We start from the raw sequence: 9,564 nt of genomic DNA on the forward strand, positions 1-9,564 counted from the left end.
AATTAAAAACGTCAAGGGCAACCCTCGATTCAATAAAGGCTTATTTTCCCCAAAAATCGTTTCAATAAGTGTCTTAATTATATTGTGTACCACGCTTATCAATCCCACTTGACAACTACAACTTCTACCACAAACATATATGTGAACTATTTCGAGCTTTTGGCTCCATATAATAAAGCCGAAACGTGAACAGGCGTCAAAATTAACTGTTCAACTTTCCGTGCTGTCATTTATTAGGGGATGCCTTTATTAGCCGTATCTCACAAAATGATCGATCGCATAAATCGAGTATACGCAACGGGTCCCTTCCTCCAACAACGGAAATTAATCGTCTTTAAACCATTGAACATAAGGTTCGGATTGGGGGAAGGGGTCGATTTTTTGGCGGAGGGTGGGTAGAAACTGGGAAGGGGGTCGGTTTTTTAGGGTGGTGGGTGGGAGGGGGCTCTTTTTTGCGGGGGGTTGGTTGGGAAGGGGGTCGGTTTTTTTGGAGGGGGGATATGACAGAGAGGCGATTTTTCTACTACCCCCCTCCCCCTTATAGTTAAAATGTCGTACTGTCGTCTGCTTTCGATTTGTTTTGTTTCAATCGGCAAGCAGACAACAGTCACGACACACACACACACACACAAAAAACCAAGAGGGACCTGCCGCCACACCGGCACTTCCTGGTAATTAGAACATACACTTTTGCAAATCACCACTAAAATGATTAAATCTCTCGTATAATGACGGGATTTTCTACATACACACATCAATCGATGGAATCCGCGATGTTTGCTCGTTATTGTTTTCTTACTCTTTTGCGCTTGCCACGACGCTTATCACGTCCTTTATCACGGCAATTGTTGCTGATTTTTGTTTTGATGCTGGGATGTTAACTCATCTCGATCACCAATAAATCACAAAAAACATAGTAAGTTTTTTTAACGACATTCTTTGTTATTGCACTCCAAGAACGAATTAAAAGCCACGTCAAGTAGGAATGGAAATGCTTACAGGACCAGCTCCTTACATCTTTTCGTTGTCTCATTTTTCCTCTTCTAAACCCAAAAGGTCTAAGTTAAAAAAAACCTTGCCCATCAACAAGAGCATTATAACCTAAAATAAAGGGATCATTCTCCAAACTAGAAGAGTGAGTATTGTTTGCTTGATTCGTTTGTTTTTGCCAATTCCCGCAAGGAAATCCTCGCGTCAAACGAAAACGATTCTGATATGGAATAGCGCCGATCGAATTGAAACATCAACTTTTGGATTAGGAAACGAGACATTTCAGTTCACTGAATGCATGCGCCGTGTTTGAAAAGGCGTCGGCTGAGTTGCCCCTCGATGAATAATACGACACCATCCTGGTGCACATCCACGAGCTCTGGATGACTCACATGCCGAATCTGCAACGGCAGAAACGCCAGCGCTTCGTCTTTCTTACGCAAGAATCACCGCCGATTATGAATCTCAAAAATGTCTCTACGATGGGAAACATTTTCATAACTGGACGATGTGACCTACAAACTCGACTCCGATGTCCGGTTGCTCTACGGTCGCATCCGCCCGGGTCAGACGACTCCATAGGCTAGGCATCATTATTCATCATTGCAATATTAATATAGGCCCTATTAATCGCTATTAATACATCCATTCTCAAAAACCTGTACAGAAAGTCTTTGATTGCTTTTCTCATTCGTTTATTAAAGGAATTGAGTTGCTGATGCATAGGCATAATTTAACTATTAGTCTCCATCGTTTATACATTCCAAAGTGCGGAGTAGAATGCCGTTTCCTCCCCAGGTGCGATATTCCACATTTTTCTCAATATTGTGCTCTTCGTTCGTCACGTTTCTGCTCTTCACCCGCCTTCTGCTGGCTATTATTGAGTTCTTTTCAATGTACCAAGGAACTCCGTTCAATGTAGGGTAGGGCCTAATACTCTATCCGAGCAATTCGAGCCATATCTGGCGAAAGAAGAGATTCATTGATCAATTTTAGAAAAGCGTGACTTAAAATCGAACCTCAATAGATGTCGAGCTGATTGTAAGAACACTCTATATATCAAGACATATATCTAGACATATGTCTAGAAAATGTTCGATTGCCCACACCTTGATTCTTTGTTTCGAAAAGAAAAGGTGCGAAAAGGAAAGACGCCCAAACTCTTGCTTTTTATCTCACCATCACGCACCGCCTCGACCTCCTCCCTCAGATTTTTTAAACTCCCTTTTTAAATATCTATGAGCAAAATTAGTTCATTAATTTTTTTCATATGTATCTAAAACTAGGGACTTGGAATATTTTTCAATCTCACGTTAATTATGGTTTCAACCATTTGCCATGTAGGCCTATACGGGCATCAATGGCTTTTGAAACTTAGTGGACTTACGAAGGCGACCACGTAGAAGAGATTTTACGATGGTGATAACGATTGGCCGTCAACCAGTAAAGTAGGCCTAAACGGCTAAACACGACGTTTCTTAAGCATGTGGGCAATGGGAAGGAGGGGGGGGGGGTCATAATAGAATTCAACCCACATCTAACCCGCTTTCACCCTTTTCCCCACCAATTTTTTTCCACCAAGCCTCCCACCCACCAAAAAAATCTTTCCTTAATCCCTTCACAGCTGCGGTAGCCTACTAAACTAGCCGACAAACAGGCTGTCCGTTCCCTCCCGTTTCCAGCTTTCGATCCCCCTCTCATCTACTTTTAACTGAAAGGTAGGGATCCGTCGGCCGATTGTCAGGGAGTGAGGCACTTCCGACGAAAGACGTAAAAAACCGGGGTTTCTGCGTGTGAATAAAGGTCAATTGGGACCGGTCAATTGTACAAAGCTAGGTTTCTAGACATGATGTCCGTATATATCTGGACACACTGTCTAGAAACTTTTCTAGACATGATGTCCGTATATATCTGCACACACTGTCTAGAAACTTTTCTAGACAACCAATGTCTAGATATATCTAAACAGTATTTCTTAGAGTGTTAAACAGGTGTTTTAATTTAAATAGAGCTAGGGGTACAGCCAATTGTCCTACAAAGCAAAAGGCTTCTATATTCCCTTATTGTCCTACTGATTTTAGCAATCAGTCAAATACTAGCTCGGTGTTTCAGCCAACAGCAATCCCACTTGGCGACTGATGACTTCTACCTCAACCAAGAATATTAAATATAAGGGGGACCGGGGTCATTTGGTATACGGGGTAAGATGCTCTTTCCTGATTTATTTAATTCAAATCAAAATTGAGCTGATTTTGAGATAGCCAAATCGAGTAGTTTTATAATTAGCAGGTTTTCCCCTAGTTACTGATGGTTTATTGTTAAAAATGTGGATTTGCAGGTGGATAAACTAATTTTTGACTTACAAAGTAACTTTTTTCAGCGATAGTAATTTTTCTCCCACGTATTTACACGTACTAATATTTATAATCTTTTGCAAAAAGAAAGCTTATTATATCTTGGCTAAAATTTGAGTATTTTGGTTTCTAAAATAAAGTTAAAATCTCAAGCTTTTGCTTTGCAACTTTTATAATGAAGCGAAAGGCGTCGGAATAAACTAAAAATCTCCCCATCTAATGTATTAACTGTCTATCTTTTCAGCCTTTAAAACACAAAATTATCTATCGCGCGTAGAGTGTACGCAGCGTGTCCATTCTTCTTAACAAAGAAAACGAAATGAACATAAGAGAAATGTCAACAAGGGATTGCCTGGATGAGTTTTTTTTTTTATTTCGTCCAGACCACCACTTTTTCTATTAACTATTATGTTCATTTTGCTATATTCGTGGAAACATGAGCGATGGTGTACCTCTTTCATCATCAATGTATTTGCGTGCTGCGACTAAAACTGGACTAAAAAATCCTGGAAAACACTTAAAAAAATATGGAAACAATCACAAACAATAGAAATGTTTAAATATCTGCACCTTGACCAAAGCTTTGGTCATCTCGAGAAAGTGTAGCTGATGTACATGCGTCACAATGTGACACATTTTTTCATAGAAAAATGCACAATTTTCTGTACTCATATCTTCTCAAAACGTGCTTTAAGTTGTTTTTTTATACCAGCCTTGAGAAAAATGAAAGGAAGAGCCTAATTGCTGTTTAGTTACGACGAGCAAGAAGGTCTTCGGTCTTCTGACGCGACTGACTGTTCCTCCAGGTGTTATATCTTAACATATACATAAACTGTGCCACTGTTGCCTCATCGTTTTAAATTAAAACTTTTAATTTGTCTTGACCGATAGTTTACACTTTTTATTTTAAGCTAAGGAGGAGGAGCCAAAGAGAGCATGGCCATATGAATGCAACACGGTATCAAAGCTTAAAACTTTTTATTTCGTACACGAGATTTTAGTGCTGAGTATTAAACCTTTGTTTATTAAACACTTGGCGGAATTTTTCATACTTGTTTCTAAAAGGTTAAAAAGTAAGCACACACTTAAAATAGTAAGTGTATTTTAATTTTTTTAAGTGGATTTGCACAAATAAGTGGCGTGGGCCACTGAACTAGGGCCTACTTAGTTTTTCAGTGTCAAACCGCCGCTGTGAAATAGGGGTTAGTTGCTCTCCGGTGAGCGTGTCCAGTAGCCTATGTTGACAAGTGTCCAATTGACGAACGGGTATAAGCGTAAGCCATCGATAAAAACAAACTGTTACCTTCACCAATGACGTCATTTGTCACTTTAATTATAGGATCTTCCAGTATTAGGACATTGTAGGCCTATATAGCCTATTACGAGCATCAAATACTATATAGGCCTATTAGCCATACAAGAGAAACGGCATCAGCACGGACGTTATTTGTCAACATGCAGCGCCAGCAACAACGTCCTCTTTCTACTTCATAACATTTGCCTTTCAATCAACGATCATGAAACAAAAAATCGGATTTGTGTCAGTGCATGTCGACCAACTTTATCATACTAATTTTGCCCAATGTTAATTAGACATTTTTGCTTATTATTGTTTTTTTATTATTTTTCTGACCTGATGTTCCGATTTTTTTATAAGTGTATTCTGGTTTGTAGGCCTAATACCTAATATTCTTTAATGTGACCATCTAACGTGCGCAGGCCCTGGTATTATCGACAAACAACTTTAAGAAACTATATCGGTTATATAACAACGGATTAGTCAGTTTACAACTGTGACGTAAAATAAATGTGTGAGCCAAAAGAATTTTAACCTTCAGGTCTCAAGAAGAGGGGATAGTTTAAAGTTTAAATTGGGGAAAATTATTTCTTGATGGGGTATTACCCCAAGCTAAATAGTTCTAAATATAGTTCCTTCTTGTGGCCTTGAATTGGAAGTAAGGAACACTATATAGTAGGTATGATGGGTTTATAATGATGATATCTTTTTAATGTTTACGCTGGAGGAAAAATCGAATGGAAGATGTGGAATTTAAGGATGTCGATATCCGAAGAGGCGGATGACCTTAACACATTAATAATTGTGACTTTACATAATAATTAGACATCTGTATATCCGTCAAGTAATAATGTAATAATAATATAATGTCTGATTTGAAATCAGACATTATTCTGATTTGAAATCAGACATTATTATAGATATCAGTGATTTCTGAAATTTAAACGAAGCCGAACTGGACTGGATCAGACGGGTTGATGGCTCGGCTGCTGTTGTTTCCATTTTTGTCGATTAGCTATTATGCACCGAGTCATATTGTGGTAAAAGTCATCGGTGCATGGCTAACATGTGAACTCGCTTTTCTGTTTCAAGTTCATGCATCAGCCACGCAACAAACCGTCGTATTTCGCAGGGAGAGTAGGGATTACTTGACATTTTAGTTGAACCGACGCTGATTTTCGTGAGTGGCGTCCAGGTTTACAAATATAAAAAAAATTAAAATGTTTAATAAAAATGACATAATTAAATGTCATTTTCCTCTCGGAGAAATTTGGTAGTTTCTGATGTTTCCCTCGATTTATCAGCTCGGCACTCGTGCACGTTGGACCTCAATGTCTTAATCCGTTCTTCGGTTGTCTGTTGTGGCTCGCAGTGACCTGGCCCATCCGTGAAAAGAAAATCGAATACAACGACGGCGAAGATGACGACAATAATAAGCAGAGGCACCAGGGCGTCAGGGAAAATGAAGCGGACGAGCGTAGAATAGGTAACGAACTGTGCGGGGGAAAGTCATATACTCGCTTCGAAATCAGCTGCCAATCTGCCTATATACTATACCTATATGACAGGTGGGAAACATTTTTTGACTTAATAGCAAATAGGGATTTCACATGACAATAGCGACGTCGAAAATTTGTGTCAAACGTGGGATTTACACTCTCGTCCTTTTTGGGCGTACAAAGGGTGTACATACTTGGTGTTAAATGAAAGTGGGTACAAGCTTGTACACCCGTATGCAAAATGTGTAGCCTACACATTTCTTTTTTACACACTTTGTATAGCTGGCACGAGGTCATAACGTCTTTGTTTTATCAAATTCGCGCGACCACCGTTTTTCTCACCCATCCCCAGCTTTCAAGAATGAAAGGAAAATTGTTTTGCTTCCCTCTTTTTTATCTCTATTTACTTTTACTTCCATTTAATCTCATCATTTGATATTAGCCTCCTTCACATTTCGTAACTCATAACTTTCTTATGACTCTCTCTTAGGCTGTCAAATTATATTTCCTTTTTCGGGAGTCGAACGAGAAACTTTAGATTTACAAGCCAGCATTTATCTGCTGTGCCACCAGTTAATGTCCTGAAACTAGGAAGCTTATAATTATTATTAATTCTTATAGGGCAGAGAAAGAAACTTCTAATTTCAAGATTGCTATTGATTGCAATCATTGTTGAATTAAAGAGCTTGCTAAGAATATATTAAGCCAACAACTTATCGAGTGTTCATCTAGCACCATTGGATTTCGGTGATGGGGCTTATTAGAAAGTATTTAGAAAGTCATTTTAGATTATTATTTTAGAAAGTCAAGTCAAGTCTTTGTTATGTATACGACGAGTCGGTATATTAGTGAGGTGTTGCGCCTTTCTTTCTGATTTAATATTAGTTAACCGCAATTTCATTCGAAACGAAACAGCTGTTTATTTGGCGGTTGGAGTCGACGGTGCTGACGGCGGGCGCTAGCGAGTCAATAAAACCAGCATCAGTCGACTTGCAACACTGACCGATGGTGGAACGAGGCAGGACCCAGCCCTCGTCCCGCGATCAAAAGGTACAGCACTATCAAATTATTTGAGAGAAGAGATGCAAACGGAACGGCACTCGAGGACATCGTGGACTGTTGGCAATGGGCGTAGTAGTAGAAGAAGAATAAGAAGAACCCCGTTGTTTTGTTTCCTGCCGCTGCTGTTGTTTTTGCTTCTGTTGGTGGAAATTGCAGCATCAGCAGTCAACACTATTAGTCGGCAGGCGGGTCATCCACTTTTGGGAAACCAACTGCTGCTGCAGATGCTGGAACAGCCGCCTCTCTGCGTGGGCAATCTGTTGAATGGACGGGCCTACGACGGGGTAGGAGAGGGTGACGTCATCAGTCGCCTCTCGCTGCTCAAGAGTTGTGACGACGGAAAGATCTGCCGCCTCATGCGCTACACGGCCCATCCCATCGCCACCTGTTTGGACGCTCTGTTTCACCAGCAAGTCGCAACCGCCAACATTAGCAGCAGCAGCCCACTGATGCCGGACGAATTGCTTTTCTTCTTTATGGGCGACTCGAGAATTCGCCAACAGTTTTTCAACTTTGTCAAGGTTAGATTATTATTTCAATGCTGATGCTGTTGGATCCTTGGCCTTTTCTGTTATTGATGAGATATCATTGATTGTTTGCACCTGGATATACTAGATCATTCCAAACTACGACTGGGTGACGGTGCCCAGTCCCATTCCGGCCAAATATCGCGGCGACATTGAAATGATCAGCCGCCTCCTCAGACTGCGCGTCTCCTTCAAATGGCGACCGCTCGTCAACGACGAATTGATCAATACCCTGCGCCACATACGCGAAACGGCAGCGTCCGATCCAAGGAGACGACCCCAATTCATCCTGTTGAGTATGGCGGTGTGGCACATGCTTAGGGAACACGGGGCCGACATCGCCCTCTACCAGAGGAGAATGACCCACCTGGGTCCCATCCTGGCCTCCATGTCATCTTCAGGCTCTTGCGGCCGCATCATTTGGCTTCGCCAGTACACCTCGGTCGACTTTTACGGCGACAACGGCGAGTCCAACACGCTAGTCGTGTCCGACAAGCTCCGCCACTACAACCGAATCGCCCTCCAGCGTCTCGTCATCCAGACGGAATCTGATTCCAGCACCCGCCGCGGAGTCTACCTGTGGGATTCCAGCGATCCATTGGCCGACGAATACGTCCGCGCTTGCGCCATCCTCAAGCGCTACGAGCATTCCAGTAACAACACGAAGGAATACGTCACGGCCTACGCCAACTGCAACGACTACGTTCACACGGGCTACTCGGCCCTTTCGCAGGCCACTCAGCTCTTGTTCAACGACCTTTGCAATGCTCACAGCATCTCGTAATACACCAATTCTCTATTCATTGGTTATATGGAAATTGACATCTAGACTGCCCAATATAGCGGGTTTTACACAGCGGCGGTAACATACTTTAATGTAAGTATTTAAGTAGGAAATGGGGACGAAGTTTTTCAACGAAGTTGAAAAAGAGGCCAAGACTTACCGGGACTATATTATTCTTACGCCCATTATTGTTATGTTATTCTTACGTATCATAATTGTTCCATAATTGTTCCACAACACCAAGTTCAGAATTAGGCAGCCCATTTTCCTTCAATGAGTAGCTGTAACCCACTAATGAATTAGACTGCTTGGTTTGAGTATTCAGATTTGCTGACTTTGCTGGTCTGGTCTTCAGAAAAAGAAACATTTTTTTCAATACTGTTTTTCTTTAGATAGTAGACAAGGTTTTTTTAATTAATTTCTCCCTCACGAACAGCAGGATGTAATTCTGTGATGCACGGGTGCACCGGTACGATTTATCGGCATGCCACCGTTGGCATTTGCATGAAGGAAGTCGTAATATTTACTTCCACCTAGTAGCAATGTACACATTGCAAACTCGACAACCAAAGGATCGTTAAACCGGTACCCATTAGGTTTAGTGGAAGACTGCAAATAGATACATTTTGTTACTTTTGTGGGAATGATGTAATGTTTTTTAGTTTTAAAAAAATTACTTTTGCTAACGAAAGGTTAAGGCGCAGATGGAAAATCAGCGATCCGGAAACTTGGTTAATCCTGGTAATAGGTGAGATTCTGATGAATAGGATAAATGTATTGTGCTTATTTGCTGATTAAACCAAATAAATAAAAAATAAAAAATGCGCGACTGGCTGCAACACACGAAACCACATCACTCCGTATCTTAAATCTCTCCATTGGCTTCCTGTCCTCAACGCATTGATTTCAAGATATCGTTGCTTATGTTTCATTGCCTAAATGGAACTGCACCAAGCTATCTGACTTCCTTTGTCACGCGGTACGAGCCACCCAGTTTTCTTCGCTGTTTGTCCTCCCGTCCTGAGCTTGTTGTACCAAGAATTAAGTCAAA

General features: G+C 41.1%; 1 protein-coding gene across 1 annotated transcript; it reads left to right on the plus strand.

Annotated features, from left to right (window-relative positions):
* The first annotated feature begins 7,099 nt into the window (after nt 1-7,099).
* Nucleotides 7,100-8,600, plus strand: LOC124315364 (N-acetylneuraminate 9-O-acetyltransferase-like). The gene is made up of 2 exons (XM_046781004.1): nt 7,100-7,723; nt 7,818-8,600. Exons 1-2 carry the CDS (start codon nt 7,223-7,225, stop codon nt 8,511-8,513), a joined length of 1,197 nt encoding a protein of 398 aa, XP_046636960.1. The 5' UTR covers nt 7,100-7,222; the 3' UTR covers nt 8,514-8,600.
* The last annotated feature ends 964 nt before the right edge of the window (nt 8,601-9,564 follow it).

The sequence above is a fragment of the Daphnia pulicaria genome, chromosome 11 (genome assembly GCF_021234035.1).
Source record: "Daphnia pulicaria isolate SC F1-1A chromosome 11, SC_F0-13Bv2, whole genome shotgun sequence".
Lineage (NCBI taxonomy): Eukaryota > Metazoa > Arthropoda > Branchiopoda > Diplostraca > Daphniidae > Daphnia > Daphnia pulicaria.